Source organism: Delphinus delphis, chromosome 11 (genome assembly GCF_949987515.2).
Source record: "Delphinus delphis chromosome 11, mDelDel1.2, whole genome shotgun sequence".
NCBI lineage: Eukaryota > Metazoa > Chordata > Mammalia > Artiodactyla > Delphinidae > Delphinus > Delphinus delphis.
Window position 1 is genome coordinate 65,316,854 of NC_082693.1, and position 12,310 is coordinate 65,329,163.

The 12,310-nt window shown below is 34.5% G+C and overlaps 1 protein-coding gene across 1 annotated transcript in view; it reads right to left on the reverse strand.

Moving 5' to 3' along the window:
- PPFIA2 (PTPRF interacting protein alpha 2) overlaps window positions 1-11,818 on the reverse strand; it is a 333,651-nt gene extending 321,833 nt beyond the window's left edge. Inside the window, exon 1 of the mRNA XM_060025306.1 lies at window positions 11,458-11,818. Within this exon, the coding sequence (XP_059881289.1) occupies window positions 11,458-11,538 (81 nt within the window). The 5' untranslated portion in view covers window positions 11,539-11,818. The remainder of the gene's footprint in view (window positions 1-11,457) is intronic.
- Window positions 11,819-12,310: the final 492 nt, after the last annotated feature.

Below are 12,310 nucleotides of genomic sequence, written 5' to 3' on the forward strand. Positions count from 1 at the left end.
TCCACGTCTCTACAAATGACCCAATTTAATTCCTTTTTATGGCTGAGTAATATTCCATTGTATATATGTACCACATCCTCTTTATCCATTCATCTGTCGATGGGCGTTTAGGCTGATGCCATGACCTGGCTATTGTAAATAGTGCTGCAATGAACATTGGGATGCATGTGCCTTTTTGAATTATGGTTTTCTCTGGGTATATGCCCAGTAGTGGGATTGCTGGATCATATGGTAATTCTATTTTTAGTTTTTTAAGGAACTTCCATACTGTTCTCCATAGTGGCTGTATCAATTTACATTCCCACCAGCAGTGCAAGAGGGTTCCCTCTTCTCCACACCCTCTCCAGCATTTGTTGTTTGTAGATTTTCTGATGATGCCCATTCTAACTGGTGTGAGGTGATACCTCATTGTAGTTTTGATTTGCATTTCTCTAATAAGTAGTGATGTTGAGCAGCTTTTCATGTGCCCCTTGGCCATCTGTATGTCTTCTTTGGAGAGATGTCTGTTTAGGTCTTCTGCCCATTTTTTGATTGGGTTGTTTGTTTTTTTGATATTGAGCTGCATGAGCTGTTTATATATTTTGGAGATTAAGTCTTTGTCCTTTGATTTGTTTACAAATAGTTTCTCCCATTCTGAGGGTTGTCTTTTCATCTTGTTTACGGTTTCCTTTGCTGTGCAAAAGCTTTGAAGTTTCATTAGGTCCCATTTGTTTATGTTTGTTTTTATTTCCATTTCTCTAGGAGGTGGGTCAAAAAAGATCTTCCTGTGATTTATGTCAATGAGTGTTCTGTCTATGTTTTCCTCTAAGAGTTTTATAGTGTCTGGTCTTACATTTAGGTCTTTAATCCATTTTGAGTTTATTTTTGTGTATGGTGTTAGGGATTGTTCTAATTTGATTCTTTTACATGTAGCTGTCTAGTTTTCCCAGCACCACTTATTGAAGAGACTGTCTTTTCTCCATTGTATATCCTTGCCTCCTTTGTCATAGATTAGCTGACCATAGGTGCATGGGTTCATCTCTGGGCTTTCTATCCTGTTCCATTGATCTATATTTCTGTTTTTTTTTTTTTTTAAGGTTAATTAATTTATTATTTATTTTTGGCTGCATTGGGTCTTTGTTGTGGTGCACGGGCTTCTCATTGCGGTGGCTTCTCTTGTTGCGGAGCATGGGCTCCAGGCACACAGGCTTCAGTAGTTGTGGCTTGCAGGCTTAGTTGCTACGCAGCATGTGGGATCCTCCCGGATCAGGGCTCAAACCCATGTCCCCTGCATTGGCAGGCGAGTTCTTAACCACTGCGCCACCAGGGAAGCCCCTATATTTCTGTTTTTGTGCCAGTGCCATATTGTCTTGATTACTTAGCTTTGTAGTATAATCTGAAGTCAGGGACATAAGGTTGTATTGAATGAGTGTCTCTACATGTACACGACACAACACGGACACAGAGAAAGTATAAGTAAAGACACAGAGGCCTGGTGTCTATACTATGTTTTGGAACTGCAAGAAGATACACGACACTGAATATCTGGGGAAAGCCCTGCAGGGGCAGAGGTCTGTCTAGGATGGTCCCACAGATCATGGCCCCTTGGCCAGTCATAGAACATGGCTGGTATACGATGGCCAAAAAATTTTTTTCATTTATATTTCTGTGATATAGTTATTTTGAAATTCTTTACTATTTTTTAAAAGTAATGTTCTTACTTGAAGTCTTTCTCAAAGACACACTTGAAATTAACTGATTCTTTTAGCACATCACTGTATTTTGCATGATTCTCTGTTCTAATATTTATTTTTACTTATTATGTATTGTAACATTTGCTCCTTGAAAATGTAGACCACGTCTAAAGCAATTTCTCTGAGTGTTTCTTGAATGAAAGAAATGTGTATGCAAATGTTTGAATTGCCTTGTATTATTGTTAAAATATTTGATTTTTATGCATTAAATATTTTAACATCTAAACAAAATGATATTACAACATGATATACTTTAACAATGATTAAGTATAACTTTTCAAATATAGTGAGTTTATAATATTTTATGATAGCTTTTTTGTTTTAGGAGTTCAAAGAATGCTTTTTTTTTAGCATCTCGTAGGACTACTGTAATTTCAAAGATGGATTATTTGAGAAAGAGAAGATTAATGATGTGCTTAATGAGAAAAACAAAAATACAAAATAAAAGGAAACAGTATGCTATGTAACAGTGTAACATTACATTGTAGTTCACAACTGTTGCTTTTGCATTGATTTTATTTGATAGAAAACAACAAATAAGTATGTCTTTTTTTGTGTATCTTCTGTATTTTTTCACCAACATAATTAAAATTGAGAATATTCAAGCTGTAAAAACTAGATTATGTTCATTTCTTCCTAATGACATTGCTCAGTTGTCCGTGTAACTTTGCCAACTTCTGTTTTGTGATATAACTTAGAGAATAATTTTGTGATGCTGTTTAAAAATGTTATACACTCCTTAGCATTGTTAACATACTCAGCAATTCTTTGACCGTTCTGCTGCCAATAATAGTATCAAATCTGGTTGGCTCTAAATAAATTTAGTAATTACTCTAAATCTTTACATATTGTGTGGAGCACCCAGCATACAAAGTGAGCCACTCTCTTTTAATCTGTAGATATTTTGAATTATATCCTAAGTTAGCCAATTTCACAAACTGGTCATTTTAAATTTGCATCTGTATCTGTGCGAAACTTGAGATGGTAATAAAAGTCATAATGAAGATACAAGGTAAACATCAAAATAACTTTACCAAATACAATTGAAAAATACCAAAAATGTATTTATAAAAGGAATCCAAGTATACTTTCAAAGGGATACTTAAATCAATTCTCTGAAAGCTTATATTCTATAAGCACAAAAATATTTAATATAAAATTAAGATCTTGAAAAATTAATAAATATATTTTAATAAGATCCCTTAGCATATATATGAAGCGCTTAAAGTATTTAAAGTGGTGAATATGTTTTCTTAGCACTAATTTTTTCCTAAATTTAAAATAAGCAAAAGGAAAAAAGATCATTTGTGGAATAAATTATGCTATTATTTAGAAAGTACATTAATCATTAAAACAACACTAGCTAATCTTGATTGAATGCCATCTTTATTGGAAGTAAATACTTTATATATTATTCTATAAATAATCAATTTAACATCATGATAACCTCATGACATGCTCTACTGTTTTCCAATAGACAGTCAAGGAAAGTGAAAAGAAAGAAATAATTTCACGTGCTTATAGCCAGACTCTAGTGAATGGTGGAAACTAGTTTTGGACCATGTGTTTAATTTCAAAAGGCATGCTCCAAACTATCATGCAATTTTATTTTTTGAGAATAATTCTTATTCTTTGTAAAATATTTTGAAAATATAAAAGAAAGAACCAACAGTGGAAAAGTTAACTGTGAACCAGAATTAAAAATAGATTTGGAATTAGAATTATTTAATTGGAATTGCATAAATTATAATAGTAATATCTATATGAACCTTTAAAGTCAAAGTATTTTCAGAGAACCAAATACTGTGCTATTATGACTGTTGGATAATATTCCAAGAGGCGACTGATACTTTTGAGCACAGAAAACTGGTATTTTGCTCACCATAGTTAAAGTCTGGCATAATGGGGATATTCAACAAGGTGTGTCAAATGATTTCAGAAATTAATATAAGAGGATTAATTTTAGCTAGCCTTCAATTTACACATGAATTCATTCATTCAAAAAACAGATTCTGTCTATACGACAAGTATTAGTCTAGGTGTCAATAAACAAATATGAGTAGTTAAGTAAAACAAATTTCATGCTTTTCAGGAGTTCACAGACTAGTGGTGAAGAGAGATAAGTAAAAAATTAAATATGGTATAATAAATAATACAATAGACATATATCAAGTTACTTTGTGAAGGTGTTAAGGACAGGAGGATTTAACTTGAATTAAAGTTCAGGGACAATATTTGAGGGGGTTAAAAGGAAATGCTAGCTACCAAAACGCATTTACAAAATAAAGCAAAGACACACACAAAGAGGCAGGAGCACCTAAACTGAATTAGGTTCAGAGGTGATATTCAAGGAGAGGTGATTAGGAAAAAGCTTCCAAACTGTGTTTGCAAAATAAACCAAGCACACACACTCCAAGTGATAATAATTCTGGGTAAGTCAGCGGGTCCAAGGATTCCACGCCCAGCCCCACCCCCACCCCATTCTCCTCATTCTTTGCCAAGGTCATTTCATCCATTTCCATAGTTTTCCCTACTCTGTAAGCAGATGCCTCCCACATTTACATCTACTATTCAGGCAGACCTGCCTCCTCAGAGCCAAACCCGTTATTTCCAACTGTCTACTCAATCTGTCCAAACCCAAACTCAGTATATTGTTTTGCAAAGCTGCTCCTCCTCCATATTTCTCTCTCCCTCACTAGAGGTAATCTTGCCTTTTTCTCTCGTCTCCTATATTCAGTAAGTTAATGGATTCCTTTGAATCTATCTCTTAATGACTTTTCCTTTGTCCTTTATGCTCATACCCTTGCCTTCTCTAGTACGTTTTGCAGACCCCACTTTTGGTCGCTGTTGTTGTGACTGCTGCTCATTGAGCTCTTACTAACCACCAGGCACTGTGCTCTGTGCATTAAAAGCTTTATCTTAAGAGCCTCCTAATTAATTTCCCTACTTCCAATTTCCTTCCCCTGCAGACAATACTTGAAATATAAAGCTATGTTAGCTAGGTATAAGTGAAATATATTTGTGGACGCTATGCTGGGTATCTTACAACCATTTATGTATTCCTATGGAGAGGTCATTCTAGATCAGAATACATACTCCTTTTCAATTTGTAATTCAATTCAACACCTACTTACTAAATCAAGGCTGTGTGTTGGACACTGCTTGGTGCTAGTGATTTAACAATGAAAAAAAAGTACACAGTGCCTGTCCTCTTAGAATATATTGCCTAGCCAAATTCTATCAAGCACAAACCTCTGCAGATGGAAGACATATGATTTCCTATGGGGAGCTCAGGAGCTACTCATTGTTTTCTACAGTTGGTCTCACTGATATACAGAGCATTCTTATATTAATAAAAGTGCGTGTTTAGGGAAGATTTTCCCCCTCTATTTCCCTTTTTGCCTTTCAGCACAATTTGATTAGCAATTTGATTACTATAAAAACATATTTCCAACTAGAAGAAAACTGTGTTAATAAGGATTAAATGAGGAGATGTAACTGAATAAGAACCTCAAGTTTAAAAACCCAATGAGGCTGTAGTACAATGTTTTGAAGAAGTAGAGTTAAATTTCTATAAGTTTCTGAATTAATAGGTCAACAGGATTAGAAATTATATAGCTTGGAATACTTTTGCTGATGTATGTAATCATCAGCAATTTCAGAAGAAGACTATACAGAAAAGACTGTGGAATTTTGGGTTCCATAACCCCAGATTCAGACAGAAACTACGTTACGTATACCCTGCATTATTAACAACTACTTAAGTGCCTGTTTTGAGCATCAGTTTTTTTCATCTGTAAAGCAGGGAAATCATGACAATTCATCTAGATATTCATCTAGAAAACTACTGAATAGTTTTCTCTGTCCTATCAACCAGCCAAGGCACAATCCAATATTCTAACTAAACAGTAAATCGAAGCTTGTCATTCTTTGCTGAAAATCCTTGAATCCTAAATTCAAGTTCCTGAGGATCTGGACTTGACATTCAAACCTATTTTTATATTCTGGAGTTTGCACATTGACTTTTAGCCATTTCCTTCTCCAGCTTACGTTCCAGTTATACTAAACTCTGCCTTTCCCAGACACCAATATGTACCTTTAAACATGTCAGTCAGCTTGCTTGAAATACCTCTTGTGTTAGCTCCACCAATCATAATCATAATCATGACTGCATACAGTTGGGCAACAGAGAAAAACCTCAGTTCTCTCACTAAGCTGGGGAAGTCTGCTTATATTACTCTGTAACCTTGGAGCCAAAGGGTCTGTCTTTCTTATCTCTATTAGGCTACTTTGCTTTCATTCTTCTTTTTTTTAAAAATACATAACATGTTCCAAGCATTCTGATAGATATTTCCAGTGCGTTTAAAAAATATCAACAGTGGGGCTTCCCTGGTGGCGCAGTGGTTGAGAATCTGCCTGCTAATGCAGGGGACACGGGTTCAAGCCCTGGTCTGGGAGGATCCCACATGCCGCAGAGCAAATAGGCCCGTGAGCCACAACTACTGAGCCTGCGCGTCTGGAGCCGCGTGATCCGCAACAAGATAGGCCGCGATAGTGAGAGGCCCGTGCACTGCGATGAAGAGTGGCCCCCGCTTGCCAAAACTAGAGAAAGCCCTCGCACAGAAATGAAGATCCAACACAGCAAAAATAAATTAATTAATAAACTCCTACCCCAAACATCTTCAAAAAAAGAAAACCACAGCTTTAAAAATATATATATATCAACAGTAAGAAGTTATAATATGCTCCAAATAATAGAAAAATAATGGTATATTCCCAGGGAGAAAAAAATGATAGAATATAAAAAAAATCTGTTTTTTTTCCCTGAAAAGCCAGAATTACCTCAACCTCATATGATCACAAAGATATGGTGCCCCATCCTAATTATTAAGAATTTGAGTGAAATTCTTCATGCAATTGAGATTTCCAACTTGCCTATTAGTCTTCTATATATTTCAAGTAATAGTATCTGCTAAATGAAAAATTATATATTAATCAATTTTAAAGTTCTCTTGATAAAATATGAAATGCCCCAATTAATAAGGAATGGTAAAGTGGTATAAAGAAAAAAATCTCAAAAAGGTTTTGTCTAGCTGTAACAGAAATCTATTTTAAAAACAATAAAATTAAAGCTTTCCTGAGATCACTAATGTAACTCTTATCTATTTTGAAGACCCCAACACTGGTACACAAAGCTTAGTATTAAACACATTTACCTTTATATATCTTTAGATATTTCTCTAATAATATATGTCTCACCAACTGCTTATATAGTTAACACAAAAATAAGTTGTTGCTTATTGTGTTGAATTTTCATATTTTAATCACCTTCCAAATATATGTCTCTGCTTATTATACAGAGATATTTGCAGTATCCATTTGCTAGGGACACAGATTAATAAAATGCTCTCGGGGATTAAAACAAAGCATAATAAGGGAGGGATAACTTGGGAGATTGGGACTGACATATATACACTATATATAAAATAGACAACTAATAAGAACCTGCTGTATAGCACAGGGAACTCTACTCAATACTCTATAATCGCTTATAAGGGAAAAGAATCTAAAAAAAAAAAAGAGTGGATATATGTGTATGTATAACTGATTCACTTTGCTGTACACCTGAAACTAACACAACATTGTAAATCAACTATACTCCAATGAAAAAAAAGCATAATAACTGCTTCAGTAGTGGTATAAACAGGCAAATGATCAAAGGAAATATACTTAATACATCTTAATACATCATGCATGAAGCAGGTGAATGAGTGAAGGCTTCACGGGTAGGTGGCATTTGAGATGAGTCTTTAAGCAAAAACAATTTTCCAATGGGCAGGTTCAGTGAAGAGGCAAAGAACAGAAGCATACAGACAAATTTCTGGGAAAGCAGGTAAATAAAGTAGTATGTTGCATGAGCTCCAGACCAGGAAGAGCTTTTATATGACAAGCTAAAGAAGTGAATTTTATCCTTTAAGGACAGGGGATACACAAAGTATTTTTTATTTTATTTTATTTTTTTTTGCGGTATGCGGGCCTCTCACTCCTGTGGCCTCTCCCGTTGCGGAGCACAGGCTCCGGACGCGCAGGCTCAGCGGCCATGGCTCACGGGCCCAGCTGCTCCGCGGCATGTGGGATCTTCCCAGACCGGGGCACGAACCCGTGTCCCCTGCATCGGCAGGCGGACTCTCAATCACTGCGCCACCAGGGAAGCCCCCATAAAGTATTTTAAACATGGAAATGGCAGATTAATGTGTTTCCATATTTTGTGACAAAGTGTCTTTCTCTTGTCTTCAGTGGATACCAGGGGGCAACAGTCAAAGACTTTTACACACGTTCTTGGCAGTTAATGTTATTAATACTAGGATGAAATGGCAAAGAAATGTATTCTAAGCAGAAATAATTGCTCTGTGGATTCAATAGATCAAAACTGCTCCCATCAGAAATATATTCCTTTGGTTTGAGGAAGTGGTTTACAAACCACTTTTGCTTTGTTTTTGATAGTAGTATACTGTTTGTATTGTTGTAGTTCATGAAAGCTTGCATAAAGCTCCAATGAATAAAATAGGTAAATGTAGAATAAGAAAACATTAAGAACCTCAAAAGAATGTATTCCTCTTCCCTACTGTCTCTAGCAACTACTGACAAACTCCCATGAAATCTTAGGACTGGGCAGACTTTGAAAATGTCTAGGTGAAGATACTTAATCTCTAGGAAATGAGGGGGTAGCGTGTTGCTCATCAATACCTCTGGGAGAATTAACAAATTAAGTCATGATTAGCTAATCTAGAAGTTTAGTAAAGCATTATTAAATGGTTTTGCTTGCAAAAATAGAGCTAAATGTGAAATGATGTTGGGACATCATTTTTTTTTTAACCTCTTTATTGGAGTATAATTGCTTTACAATCGTGTGTTAGTTTCTGCTTTATAACAAAGTGAATCAGTTATACATATACATATATCTCCATATCTCTTCCCTCTTGCGTCTCCCTCCCTCCCACCCTCCCTATCCCACCCCTCTAGGTGGTCACAAAGCACCGAGCTGTGGGACATCATTTTTATAGACATAAAATTTAAAAGAATTTTTACTGCATTCACATATATATATATATATATATATATATATATAAAATATAATTTTGTTTGAAGGTAGGTTTCCCATTTGTACATATTTGAGCCCCATAAATTGACAGCTCTAATACATACGAATATTATAATTAATTTTAATTTTCGTCAATCAAAAATCATTCTAGGCAACTATACTCTAAAATTTGATTTTGGGTGATAAGTTATGCACAAAATATATAGTGCAAATTGGGTGTTGGCATCACCCAGGGTCTAAGAACCTCTGAATAGAAACATGCAGACACAATTATCTTCACGGAATATTGAAGTGAGGTCTCATTTATAAGGAAATTAATTTAAATCAAGTGTTAGTCTGTACAAAATAGTATTTGCATGTGTGTGTAGAAGTATGAATGTATTTGGCTAAATTAAAATGCAATGAAAAAGAAAGGCTTGTAATTAGAATATCCTTCAGCTTCTTATTTGTTGTCTTTTTACCTTTGAACCCTTCAGGTCAAATACATTCTATATCTTACTTTTATAATTTAATATTGTACAATTTCAGCAAAAATGACAAGCTAGTTTAAACATTTGATGAGAAGATGGAACTGAAACTCAGTATCATTCATGCTAAGCTATCTTAAATGTTTTTGCATATGTTAACTCTTGTGCAAGAATAATTTTAAGAAAGTAAGCATTAAAATCTCAATTCCTTGATGCAGAATCATTTCAGAAATGCAGTTATGCCATTCTATAATGAGAACCACTTTTGAAAATTTAACTAATCATTTCCACAAGATACATTTTTTGACGAACGGTTTGTTACTTTTACAGCATCTCATTTCTCATGACAGTATTTCAACCAAAGAAAGTATACCGCATTAAACAGGTTAATATATATATATATATAAGAAAAATAATTCTGTTTAATTCAGTCCTTTGAAAATAAAAGCAAAGAGTCAACTTTTAAAAACCTTTATATTCATGCTTTAAAAACCATCCTTCTTTCTTCCTTCTCTTCCACCAAAAGCAAAAACAAACAATAGCAACAAAAAGTTAAACACACATTGCCTGTTACCATGAATGTCAGGATCAAATACCATTTTCTGATTTTAAAACTGTAGGAGAACAGAGTTCATATTTGCCAACATTTCTATTTTATCTGAAATCCTAGTGTTTTTACATGAATTGTTACAACATCAACAAAAAAATAAGTGGTTAAAAATCATTCTAGTGTGTTTTCAAAGAAAATCACCTGCCAGGAAATGTGTCAGCAAGATCTACTGAAAGAATTGTAAAAAGCCTGTGTCATGACTGAGCTATGGAATTCACTGACCCTTAAACTTTAAGAGACTGAAGCAGAATACCCAATGTCAAAAGCTGCCCCTAAGAGGCAGCTATGGGATATATTGTAAGGAGTGTTTATATCTCAGTGTATGGAGAAGAAAAAAGTAATAATTCTGTAGAGCAGCCCTGGGGCAATTGCATTCTGAGTCACTGCCACAATAAGCTGATCGCCACTGGGAAGTAAATATATTCTGTAACAGCACAGACTTGCACTACCAGTAGACATCAGTGTAAGGCAGGAGAGGCGACAGAATTAAAAACAGAAGTATAAGAAGGGGGGGAGAGAGTAATTATAGCTACTGCTATAGTTTGCAAAGGCAAGAGACTTTAATCAATCAGATGTGCATTTATTCAGAGCCCCCTTTCAAAAGAATTCATGCTGCTTATACTATATTAATTCTCTAGGTCTTTACACTTATTTTTTCAGTGCATTATAACTATATAGCTAAAATAATTAAATGTTAGGCTGTTTATATTCCCATAGTGTAAAATATACGAAGAGAAGAGTTTCATTTTTCCTTTTAATCTAATGATGATATGACTGAATTGCAAAGTAATCCTTAGTACTGAAAAATGCAATTTGAGGATAAAAATGAAGTAGAATATGATTTACTTTAGACAACCATTTTCTAGACTGATGACTGATTTATTCACAGTCAGTTGAAATATATTTAGTAGGTAACAGCTTTGTAACTCACATTTACATTTATATTGTAAATTATTTTGACTTTTTGATAACACAAAATCTTCCATCTTAATGAGTTTCTACTTTATCTCAAATTGAAAAGCATACTAAACCTGGTACTTAAGCTACTGTATTATTGACTGTATATTGCACACATAACAAAATTAAATAACAGGAGTTATGTTAAGCTATGTATATGAAATACAAAACATTTTTCTAAGCCCAGAGAACATAGTTTGCAAAGTTCCCTAAAATGTCTTTTAATTCTACCCTTTCTGTGATATATCAGGGAAGTAACTCTGTAATTTTCACCATATTACATCCATAAATAACAACTTCAGGAGAATAACTCATAAACTCTCAAAAGATGATACTGTAGCAGATTTAAGAATCTTTGTGAAAATTAAGGGTTCACTATTATTTTGCTTGAACTCACAGAGAATCCTAACGCCATCTCATCTCCATATAAAAAAAAAACAGATTAAACTGACATGCACATTATCTATCTCTTACATCCCCTTTAATACTTTCACACTTTGCAGTTTTCCTTCCCTTACTTTTCTCTTTATTAAAAGTTTGACTATATATTAACTTCCTAAGTAGTGAAGCCATTTAAAGCACACTTACTTGAAAAGTGTAAAACCGGGTCCCATTAGGAGGATGCACTTTAGGGGAGCCAGAAACGGTGTTCATATCCGAGAAAATCATTTCTGATCAGAGAGACAATATAATCCACAAGGAGCTAGAGATGCAGAGCAGAGAGCTTAGCGTACAGATAAATCCGTGCATGCATTGAGGGAGGCTAGAGGGTAAAATGAAATCTGCCCCATCCTTCTTAGATACACAGTGATAGCATTTTGAATCTTTCTCCTACATTTGAAATCTAAGCTGAAAGGTCATCGGCTACTGACCTTTTGTGCAGCTAGTTCTTTAGAACATACAATGTTTAAAAAAAAAATTTAAACACCGAAGGAAAAAAAGCAAGAACCAACAACAAATGGAGCTTGTGCAGAATCTGGCAGTGCTGTGGACCTGCCCATCTGTTCTCAGTGATAATCACCTCCCTCCACCACAGTCTAGCAGAGTGATTATGCTAAATATCCTGGTTAACCAATAACATACAGTTTCATTTCAGGGAAGCATGCACAGTGTAATTCAGAGGACCTCTTCTGACTAACCTGAAGCATGCTTCCTATACTGTTTAAAACTGTATCTAGTAACAAATTATTATTTCATCATGATTATTTCTGTATGTTTCTAAATCTCTTTGTTAATCCCAGTCTGTTCAACGAGATTTTAAATTTTAAAGCCTTTTTTTTTTTTTTTTTTAATGAACAGTTCTTTTTAAAATGTATAGATCAAGTCATATTTTAGCTGGCTAGGACATTCAGGGGCAAGGCATATAATTCAGTAAGGCTATATAATACTAGGCACTTTATCAAATAAAATGGTTCAATTATTTTTACTTTTCTAAACTCTT